At 40.7% G+C, this 12,097-nt stretch overlaps 1 protein-coding gene across 6 annotated transcripts in view; it reads left to right on the top strand.

Moving 5' to 3' along the window:
- DCAF6 (DDB1 and CUL4 associated factor 6) overlaps positions 1-12,097 on the top strand; it is a 167,783-nt gene that overhangs the window by 128,479 nt on the left and 27,207 nt on the right. For all 6 annotated transcript variants that reach the window (XM_054046263.1, XM_054046268.1, XM_054046257.1 and 3 more), the window contains 2 exons: positions 239-322; positions 484-793. In XM_054046263.1, the coding sequence (XP_053902238.1) occupies positions 239-322; positions 484-793 (394 nt within the window). The remainder of the gene's footprint in view (positions 1-238; positions 323-483; positions 794-12,097) is intronic.

The raw sequence follows: 12,097 nt of genomic DNA, 5'->3' as shown, positions 1-12,097 counted from the left end.
AAAGAAAGAATCTCCCACCCCACTTTTATTCTCTGATATACCAAACTGAACAATTGGTAAATGGATTTATGGGGGCTTTTTGTCTTCCTCTGAAGCATTAGATACGGGCACCTGAAGTAGCGTACCAGACTACATGAACCAGTGGCTTGATACAGTGGAGCAATTTCAATGTTGTACAGGACTTATGGTGTATACTCATGTTACTGAAATGATTATATCATCTGGTGTTTAATTTCAGGAGTCCGTAAAGAATTGCATGAGGAAGTCACAGGTGCTGAAGAGTTGAAAACTATAGATGAAGCTGTAGAGAGAACAGAAACAGGTTTGTCTGCTGTTTCTTCATATGATTGTCTGGCTGAAAAAGGGTAGGGTAAAGCAAGCCAAACACAAAATTTATTTATAACATTTATAATAACGTATTCCTGAGTAGACTATAACTATCAGTGGCTAATTTTGACTGCCTTTTTCTTTTAGCTGTATCAGATATTTCTGAGCATCCTGGAACCAGCACAGAAGGAGAAAGTGATCCCAATCTTGACAGCATCTGTAGGAACCCAGAGGAAGGACCTTCAAGTGAAAAAAGCAAAGAACAAGAGAGTTCAAGTCAAAGTACAGAGTCTAATGCCAACCCAGTTAATACAAACCATGAACTTCAACCGCAGCCAGACTCTTCAGGGCTTGCAAGTCATGAAGAATCATCCACCAGAAGCACTGCTTTTCAAGAAACTGATGATAGTGATGATGACCCTGTCCTGATACCTGGTGCAAGGTATCGAGGAGGACCAGGACATAGGTTAGTAGAATTCTTTCCTTTTCTATTATTTGGCATCAGTATTTTCTGAGGGAAAACTAGGAACTGATGCCCCAGCCCCTTACAGAAGGATCTCAAAGCTTGTGGCCCAGAGCGTCTCATAAACAACTTACCAGGAACCTTGAAGGCTGCATCTAGTTAGCATTTTTTTTTTTTTTTTTTAAGAAACTCATACAAACCTCATACTTGTTAAGTTTGTATATTTCTTGCTAAAGGACTAATAACAGCTTTTTATTTGAGTTCCCCAGTGTTAAATGTTTGCAGTTAATCAGTGTTGTTCTCTACGCATTTTAGGATACTGTCACAATTTCAGGGCAACACCACCTGTATTCCCCTTCCATGGTCCACAAACGGCAGCCACTTTGGGCTTCTGGCTCCCAGATATCACCTCTCCTGGCCAGAGACCCACATCTCACTTCCTTCTTACTGGGTTTTTTAAGATTCTACAGCTTCCTGATTTACACTGATCTCCCAGCCAGCCAGACTTCCTAAAAGGCCAGTGCTTGTGTTTTGCCTTCTCTCCAAGGCTTATGACCAGTGTATTGCCCCAAGTTATAATTACCACGTAGCTGCTTCTAAGCAAGCACATTTATTCTTAATATGTTTTCTCTGTAATGCTTTAACTTAAAACAATAAAAACATACACACATGCTAAAAAAGTTACCGGAGGTCACCCCCAACTTCAACCTAGGGCTCTGGTAGGTTTTAGTCCTTCAAAACCCACAGCTGGGTTTTCATCATGGTTACAAGTTCATCCACCTTAGGTCCCAAACCAGGCGGGGCAGATTAGCCTTTTCTTTATATTGCCTTGGCCTTTGATGTTGGCCTTCTGTAACAGGTAGTCATAGAAATCTGCAGACTAAGACCCTGTCCTCAGGGCATAGCTTCAAAAGGCTGGTTTTTTGCATATCTGGAGGTGGGGAGTTTGCATTAACTTCTTCCTAGGGATTCCCCAAAAAATCCACTTATCACTTTTTGTCCTAAAACTCCATAATTGTGTGGCACATTTTCAGTACAGTCTTTTGAACTCCCAGGTCTTGTATAAGTCATATCCCAACCCCAGAAAGGTTACTTAAAATCCTGGATCACAATGATACATAAACTTAATACAGTAAGGTCTTTCAAGGTGATTGCAGGAAAGTGCCCATCTGTCACAGATACAATGGTCAACGGTTTGTCTACTATCTACACTGTAGGCATCCTTGGTTTGCAAAAGTACTCACTATTGGTAGGCAGTGCTGCATTTTGCTGTAGCGTATGTTTAATATACTGTGCCTTTTCTCCATTGGTGATTGATCAAATAATTTTGAATTTTCCTTTTTCTCTCTCATGAGAAGAGAACTTTCTTACCCTTTTTCTCTTGTTAACTTCTGCATACCAGTATGGACAGGACTACTAATGATTATGAGAGTTACTAGAAAATTGTGGTTGCAAAAAAGAGTTTTGATGGGTTCTGTACAATTTTTTCCTGTAGAATCTAAGTACTCATTTAAAAAAACAAAAACCTTTTTTGACCATTGTTGCTAAGAGAATTTCCTATATATCATATACTTGACATCTTAATCCATCACTGGCATAATAACCCTCCCATTCACCAAAATATGCTGTTAACTTCAATGCCTGGACTGTTCAAATACTATCATAATTTATTAAGCAAACTTTCAGCTATTGGACTCAAGGCAATATATTTTTCAAATTTTTATTGTCACTTTCAGTTGCACCTTAGCATATGGTACATCTCACATTTGAGACATACTTAACACTGTATTTGTATCAGGTAGAGGTTATGTTTCTGTTAATTATGTACACTGGAAATGCAGATTGTTGAAACTTAGCTGTACTGCTTGCTAGAGAAATTAACTTGGCATCAACTTTAATGTTCTCCTTAATTGTTTTCTGTTTCATATTGGCTCTTTGATATATATTTAGGTCTTGGAGGGTGGGAAGCAGTGAATGATTCATCCTGTTTTCCCTGGGATTCATAGGTTCTGCAAAGTAGGAATTTTCTAAGGGGCTGGATGGTTATGTCCCTAGATGACATCATAGCCCAGAACACTGAGCAGTGTATCAAAGCCCACCACTGTAATAGACATTGTTTGGCACTCTTATTGGAATGTTAGAGAGGAATAAGATTGAATGGACCATGGAGCCTGAACTACTCTTTTGCCCCTCAGGGTTTGGGTTGAGGTATATTGATGAGGCATTGTGGAAAAGTTTTTCCCTCCTGGGGTATGTCCACACTAGGGAAAAATGTGATTTCACATTACTCCATTTTTACCTTGACCCGTTAACACGTATGAGAACTACAACTGCCCTGCCCACCCTGTTTTACCACAGTTGATTAACACATGGTTTTATAAAATAAAATAAAAAAGACCTAACGTTTTTTCTTAGTTATTTCAAAACCCAGGTGTTCATGCAGTGCAGGTGACGAATGTTATGTAAATATCATAGATACTTAAATCTGTGTGACTTCAGCCTCCAGGGTTGTAAGTTGGGCACCTTTCACCAGGAATGAATTCTTTTAACGTTTGTAAAGCTTTAGACAACAAAGCAAGTCACGTTTCTGAGGCTGGAAAAAGGCCCTGGGAGTTTTCTTGCTCCTTTATCTTTATATCTGGCACACTACTCTTTTTTAACCTTTCCCTCATCTCCTCTTTTACTGTAGCAGTTGCAGTGTATTGTCTTACCTCCAAGTCAGAATGATGGGTGAGCAATAATTTCATTAAATGCTGCTTTTCCTCCAGAGGATGTTGTGGAGTCTGCACTGTTCCTTGGTAGGCTCACTAGATACCTATGTAATGCCCCCAAAACTGTAGACATTCTATGAAAATCTCAGCAGGATTTGTCAGTGTTTTTATGTTTTTGTTGGCTTTGCAGCCATCAAGTGAGGAAAGCTAAAAGTCTTATAACAGGTTAAGTGAAAATAATCAAGGATGGTGCTCTGTCATGTACCACCAGTATAGCCAGTTTCCAGCAATCTTCATTATTTTTTCAGGTTTCAGAGTAGCAGCCGTGTTAGTCTGTATCCGCAAAAAGAAGAACAGGAGTACTTGTGGCACCTTAGAGACTAACAAATTTATTAGAGCATAAGCTTTCGTGGACTACAGCCCACTTCTTCGGATGCATATAGAATGGAACATATATTGAGGAGATATATATACACACATACAGAGAGCATAAACAGGTGGGAGTTGTCTTACCAACTCTGAGAGGCCAATTAATTAAGAGAAAAAAAACTTTTGAAGTGATAATCAAGATAGCCCAGTACAGACAGTTTGATAAGAAGTGTGAGCATACTTACAAGGGGAGATAGAATCAATGTTAGTAATGGCTCAGCCATTCCCAGTCCTTATTCAAACCGGAGTTGATTGTGTCTAGTTTGCATATCAATTCTAGCTCAGCAGTCTCTCGTTGGAGTCTGTTTTTGAAGTTTTTCTGTTGTAATATAGCCACCCGCAGGTCTGTCACTGAATGACCAGACAGGTTAAAGTGTTCTCCCACTGGTTTTTGAGTATTTTGATTCCTGATGTCAGATTTGTGTCCATTAATTCTTTTGCATAGAGACTGTCCGGTTTGGCCAATGTACATGGCAGAGGGGCATTGCTGGCACATGTCGGCATATATCACATTGGTAGATTGCAGGTGAACGAGCCCCTGATGGTATGGCTGATGTGATTAGGTCCTATGATGATGTCACTTGAATAGATATGTGGACAGAGTTGGCATCGGGGTTTGTTACAAGGATAGGTTCCTGGGTTAGTGGTTTTGTTCAGTGATGTGTGGTTGCTGGTGAGTATTTGCTTTAGGTTGGGGGGTTGTCTGTAAGCGAGGACAGGTCTGTCTCCCAAGATCTGTGAGAGTAAAGGATCATCTTTCAGGATAGGTTGTAGATCTCTGATGATGCGCTGGAGAGATTTTAGTTGGGGGCTGAAGGTGACAGCTAGTGGTGTTCTGTTATTTTCTTTGTTGGGCCTGTCTTGTAGGAGGTGACTTCTGGGTACTCGTCTGGCTCTGTCAATCTGTTTTTTCACTTCAGCAGGTGGGTATTGTAGTTTTAAGAATGCTTGATAGAGATCTTGGAGGTGCTTGTCTCTATCCGAGGGATTGGAGCAAATGCGGTTATATCTTAGAGCTTGGCTGTAGACAATGGATCGTGTGGTGTGTCTTGGATGGAAGCTGGAGGCATGTAGGTAAGTGTAGCGGTCAGTAGGTTTCCGGTATAGGGTGGTATTTATGTGACCATCGCTTATTAGCACAGTAGTGTCCAGGAAATGGACCGCTTGTGTGGATTGATCTAGGCTGAGGTTGATGGTGGGATGGAAATTATTGAAATCATGGTGAAATTCCTCAAGGGCTTCTTTTCCATGGGTCCAGATGATGAAGATGTCATCAATGTAGCGCAAGTAGAGTAGGGGCATTAGGGGACGAGAGCTGAGGAAGCGTTGTGCTAAGTCAGCCATAAAAATGTTGGCATATTGTGGGGCCATGCGGGTACCCATAGCAGTGCCGCTGACTTCAAGGTATATATTGTCCCCAAATGTGAAATAGTTGTGGGTGAGGACAAAATCACAAAGTTCAGCCACCAGGTTAGCTGTGACATTATCAGGGATACTGTTCCTGATAGCTTGTAGTCCATCTTTGTGTGGAATATTGGTGTAGAGGGCTTCTACGTCCATAGTGGCCAGGATGGTGTTTTCTGAAAGATCACCGATGGATTGTAGTTTCCTCAGGAAGTCAGTGGTGTCTCGAAGATAGCTGGGAGTGCTGGTAGCGTAGGGTCTGAGGAGAGAGTCTACATAACCAGACAAGCCTGATGTTAGGGTGCCAATGCCTGAGATGATGGGGCGTCCAGGATATCCAGGTTTATTTTTTCAGCAATTTCAAATGTCTTAGCTAATGTGGGACCCCCATTAAGTTTCCCCACTGAGACTTGAGCATATGCTTAAACTTCAGTTTTTAGCAGGATATAACTCCAACCAAGTTCTTGTCTCATGCCACAATTTGATATTACAGACATAGCTGGTATCAGCACTTTTTTAGTTGCTTATAACTTTGTCAGACTTTAGCAATTTGAGCTGAAATTTTCTATGCTGTATCTGTTTCAGGGTTTTTTGTTTGTTTGTTTTTATTTCTACCAAAATGGTTCATTCGTTTGAGAATGAGGCCAGGGAAAAATACATTTTGCCCATTTTAAAAAACAAAACAAGCTGGCATTTTGTTTGAAAAGTTGTGGATCAGGGACTTGAAATTTGGCAGGTGGTGGCCTTTGTGTCAGGGTTGTGCATTTTGCTGTACCTATGAAAATCTTCCCAAGTTTGGTCAAGTTATAAGCCTTTGAAAAATCATAGTTCTCACATGCTCAGAAGAGACTTCTTAGATTTTAGCAGCTAAATACCACAGAGATTCCATACGCACTGGGTATATACCAGCTTGGGGCTGAGCAGGACTTTGCCTGAAATTACAGCTCTGGGCTGCTATAAGCTGTGCTGCATCCGGGCACCTGAACTGAGAGCAGGAAGCCTATCTGTCCTGTGCTCAGTGACTCCCTCTGCTGGGTCCAGATGAAGTGGAGGACAAACCAACCTGATTCAAATACAGAAGGAAAAAAAGCTAGACCTGTGGAATCTTAAGGGAGGAGTAAGCCGAGACAAAGACCCCGTAGGATGATACTGAAACTGGAGACTGAAGTGAGTGGAGAGGAAGACTGGGATTGAGAATCACCGGAGTGGGGGACAGGAAATGAAGGGGGAAGGGAGACAGATCTAACGAGGCGCAGGGGCTCAATTGGGACTGACTGGACAAAGACTGTGACAAGGAGCTGAGATGGGGAGACACTGAGATTTGACAAGGAGCCCAGGGATGGAGACTGGGACTGGGTATGCGGGGGCAACTGGAGACCGTGGTGGTGGTGGTGAAACAGACTGGATGAGAAGCCAGGAGGAAGGAACTGGGACTAGTAGAGCAAGGAGACTGGCGAGAAGGAGCTTGGGGGCTATGGGGATAGGACTGGGAATGATTGAGCAAAGAGACTGGGATGAGAAGCCTGAGGAATGGAGACTGAGACTGGCTAGGTGAGGAGAATGGGACTAGAATGAGGCGCCAGGGTGGGGAAGAGATATAACTTGGTACCCAGGACATGTTGGGTAGGAGGAGACAGAAGGTGTCAAGCTGGGTGGGAATGTATAGAAGAGTCTGTATCCACTACAGCACACTTCCCTCCTGAGCCTGGAGTGGGACCCAGAATTCCTGAGTCTCACCATTCCTCTGCTGGTTCACATAGAGGATGACAACCTACTACTGCTATCAGTCTGCCACTGTGATGGACATAAAGGTTTCCACCCTGCTGATGACCTATGTGGGTGTCAATATGATGCCACATGATGGAATAACTATTATTTCAGTTCCTTAAAAAACCTAGAAAATTACACAAACTGTTAAAAACAACATTAAGTTTACACTGAAAAATTAGGAAATCCCAGGTTTATGGTTGCCTGTGCAACTTTAATTTGACCACCTTATGTGTATGCGTTATGTTACGGTCTTTAGTTACATGACTACATACTATTTTTCCTCAGGACCACTCCCTCACTCAGTGGAGTATTATGTGTAGCATTAGAATCTTAGTAGTTAGAGACAAAGATCTTAAGTCAATTTCCTCAGCAAGGACAGCATATGGTGTGGTCTGCTGCTTTGAACACAAGGCTATGAATCAAAGTCTCCCAAATTCTAATCCCATCTCTGATATGGATGTCCTTTGTGACCTTGGGCCAGGAACTTAGCCTCTTCCTTTAAGTTCCCCTCCCATAATTTTTTTTATCCCTATCGGGTGTTCTGTTGATTATTTGCTGAAGATTGCAATAGTGCTGTGAGCACAGACAGTGCTATATAAGAGCCAGCTTTCCCACTAGACAGCATATCTGATATTAAGTGAATATTACACTTCATTTTACAGACTTCTCCCTTGTCTGTATCTGACTGCATCAGTGAGGAATGTAAGGCCAAATTCTACTCCTAGTTACACCAGTGTAAATCTAATGTATGGTAACTGCACTGAAGTTGATACGGTTAAATATTTCATATGCAAATAAAAATCAAACTATAATGCTTGCCTTTTTCCATTGAACGGCTGTACAGCCCAATGTGGTTTAGGATTGCCTCCAGGCTTTTGATGATGATTAGATTTAATGCTCCATTCACTTCAGTTTGTTCTTGTGTGTGTGTGTGTGTGTGTGTGTGTGTATGTGTGTGTATATATATATATATATATATATATATAAAGGAGCAGAGCTTTCCTACATAGCTGAATGGTGACAAGGTTAAATAATAAAATTCATGTTTTTTTCTCTCTGGTTTCAGGATTTTAGAATGCTTTTCGAACAATTGGTGGATAAGTGGCAAGGGTTTGTGTGTGAAGGGAAAATCATGATTTTTCAGTTAAAGACCACACTGGCAGACTTGGAAGCTGACTGTGAATCCTCTTCAGTGCTTCTTATTCAGACAAAATTTCTTTTGTAGTCAGTGGGAGTTTGTCTGAGTGAGTACTGAATTCAACTCCTTGTAATTTTAATATACTGCCACATATAATCCTTGATTTACAAAATTATGTTAGTACTATACCAGTGGCTAAACCCTTTCCCTCATGGTCGTGATAACAAACCCACCATGCCCAACTCCTCTTTACTTCTATCCCACGGCCAAGTGCCCCAATATCTGCAAATTACATATATTCAGACTGTACATTCAAATGTGTGCATATTGTGGTACCTGGTCTTGAGAAGAGATGAGGTTCGGAGGGTATCTGCAACTAGGAAGAAGAATCTGGAGTATATTACTTTGGGAAAAGGGTGAGATGAGAATGTTCATGAGCATGTCAATGGAGTAGGATGGAGTGGGAGGATTTCCATAGATAAGAGAGTTTTAGGATGACTAGATCTCAGATTTAAATTCGTTCTCTAGGTTGCATGTCTCAACGTGTGGGAGCTATCAGAGGCTTTCAGGTATTCAGGACATCCCAGTACTTGAAAAAACATAAAATTTTGGTCTTTGGTAATGACATTCTGCCTTATCAGAGTGAAACATAAGCCTCCATTTAATACCTTAAAGAAGTCTTAGGCCAATCTACACTACCACTTATTTCAGTATAACGTACTGTATAACGTCGCTCAGGGGTGAGAATAAGCCATTCCCCAAGTGACAGGTGATTGTAACTTATAAGCGCTGGTGTGAACAGCACTATGTTGGCAGGACATAGCTACCATCTCTCGCGGAGGTAGATTTATTATGCCAACAGGAGAGCTCTCTTCCATCGGCATAGAGCGTCTTCTCCAGATGCACTGCATTGGTGCAGCTGAACCGATGTATCGCTTCTAGAGTAGACTAGTCCATAGAAGCCTAAAGTGTTATCAGGTAGCTCTTTCATGTAAATATTACCAAGTCTGAGGTGATGCTTATATGCCCCTATCCTTCAAGACTCTTTGCATACTATTCAACAAAACATTATACTAAATGTAGAACTACTTTTGTATATCTTGCATCAGGACCTTATGGGTACATCCACACAGCAGATAGGAGGTGGAATTCTCACTTGGGTAGCGTACAAATGCTAGCTCTGCTCGAGCTAGCACCTAAAAATAGTGTGATCATGGCTGCTTGAGCTGGCTGCCCAAGTCTGTACCGAAGGGGGCAGGCAGGATTGTACTCAGGCTGCTAGCCCGAGCTGCCGTCTGTGCCACCAAGGTCATGCTGTTTTTTGGCATACTAGCTCAAGCAGAGCTAGCACTTGAAAATATATATGTCTACCTGAGCTGGGACACTCACTTCCCAGCTCCTGTTTAGCGATACCTTTAAAGATAATTTACCATTATCTGAGGGGTACCCTTGTTAGTCTGTATCCACAAAAACAACAAGGAGTCCTGTGGCACCTTAAAGACTAAATCTTTAAGGTGCCACCGGACTCCTCGTTGTTTTTACCATTATCTGTTTGGCCAAGTCAGCTTGATAAATTAGCATGCTTCACTGAGCGTTGTAGTCCCTAAAATTCATTCCATTGTTGTTACCTATTTGATATTTAAAATAACAGACTTTGATGGACTATGGAAAAAAGACCACAAATCAGCTTGTTGAGAGTCCAGAGACAGAAAAGAAAATGACGTGTTTACTTCCCCAGTTGGAAATTCTATTGCTGGACAGCTGTAATTCAATATATTTGGGCTGCAGAAAAACAGCCCCCATGTGACAAAGCACTGATGCAGTACATTGCTCACCCTTTATTCTTTTCAATCTGATTTACGGTAAAGACATTTGGCTCCCTCAGGTGATTAGATTACATGCTATAGTAGGGGGCACCTCTGCAAATACAGAAAAATATAATCAGGTACCTTGACAAAGTGCCAAAATTCCCATTGACTTCCTGGGAATATCTGGTATGTTTCCTCTAGGAAAAGAAGACACTAAGTTTCAATGAGGGGATGCTAAAATCCTGTTGACTATTGGAGACCTTTTCCAGGGTATAACATTACTGAACTTTGAACTGCTTAGAATAAATTTTAATCTCTGGATTTCTACAAGTTAAACACTTCCTCGACATTGGAGAGACTCCACAGTTGGCAAAGAATGATGTAGAAGAAAAATTCAGATTGCGACATAACCCAAATTAGCTTTTGTCTATAATGTACAACTTTTCTGTTGAGGAATGCTGGAAATGGTATACCCCAAATTCTGTACTCTGGAGTCACGATCTCACAGTTCCTCCTAAGGATAATCAGTGGCAGAAACACTTGAATACCCCTTTGCAACCTGTTTGCAACACTTAAAAGTAAATATAGTACTTCATGCTGCATGAACTTTTTACTATTTTCCTTCAACTTTGAACAAAATGAATATAGATCTACACTTCAGATGTTCTAAATGTGATTCAGTATTCATCACTCATATGTTGTTTAAGGATCTCCAATTATGTGCACTCATTTAGATGCCTAATCCAACTTTTAACGTGTTCCAAACTGGGAACCGGCTCTATTTAACCCACTGTTATGTGTTCTGGGAATCTATCCACAGGACCAACTCTCTCTAGCGCCTGACTTAAGGAATACAGAACATAGTGTCTGCAGGCAAAAAACGTATCCTAAATTTAACTGTATCAATAAACCTATGCTATAGATATGGAAACATGAAATCTGAACGTACTTTATTATTCCTAAAACAGCACCAAAGAGAGCTTCTATCAAGTATATAAAAACATCCTGGTCTTCAAGTCAATTAACCAGGATTTACATTTAGTGAACATAACTTAGGTGTTTTTGGAGTCTAAAGTAGCAGTCAATCTGTTGCCCAGTATTAGTTTGATTTAGTATTTAGACTTATAATGAAGATTAAATAGATGTTAAATAGAGGATTTTTCCCCCCAGAATTTAATTGCTATGTTAATTTGTCAAAAAGGCAAACCTAAAAAAATATATATAGTAGACCTATAATTTAATATTTTCATTTTACTTGTTATCTGACAGTGTTCCTTACATTGATTCCCATGTAACTATTCCTCTGTTTACCTTGAATTCAGTAGAAATATATCTTTTAAAAAGCTGTTTGAGTTATCTGAACATAGAAAAAGTCCACAGCAGTGGTTTTAAAGTCCAAGACAAGTATTTTTGCAGGTTTACATAATTGTGAAACTGCCCAAACTCTCCGAAGTTGTTACATTTTGGGCTGAGACCAGCCATGAGCCATTATCACCCAGAACTGAAAATGGGAGACTTAGGATGGAATGACCATCTCATTCTTTTGCGTTAGCATCTCAGCTGCTATAGTATAACATTACCTTAGGAAATGGTGAAGCCTATATTGACTAAAAGAAGTGAAATGCTTGGCTCTTGAAATCTCTTCTATGGTGGTTGCTCTAGTTAGCTAACCTAATATGACATTTTTAACACACCCATGAACAATTATCTGATAGAATTTCCTAGGGTATATTTAAAGAATAAGGATGAAAATAAATTTCATATTGTGAAACTATTTGGCTAGATGCTGCTGGAACATTATCATTTACCCTACAAGGTCTGCAGAAGGGAGTTATCTCCTGTGCTCCTGGGGGAGTCCATGGGGAGAAGAGTCCCTTCTTTTGCATGCAAAAGCAACTAAATATCTTCTAACTTAGATGTGCACAAACTTCTCAAAGCTCAGCAAAGTTAGTCATGTATGCGCAGACAGCATGGCTTTCCTTAGTTGTGAACTCTGTGGGCTTAGTGAGAAAATACTATGCAAAGTGTTCTGCAAGTGCACACAATT

Source organism: Malaclemys terrapin, chromosome 1, assembly GCF_027887155.1.
Source record: "Malaclemys terrapin pileata isolate rMalTer1 chromosome 1, rMalTer1.hap1, whole genome shotgun sequence".
Lineage (NCBI taxonomy): Eukaryota > Metazoa > Chordata > Testudines > Emydidae > Malaclemys > Malaclemys terrapin.
The sequence above is the reverse complement of the archived record's forward strand: the minus strand, read 5'-3'. Positions and strand labels throughout refer to the sequence as shown.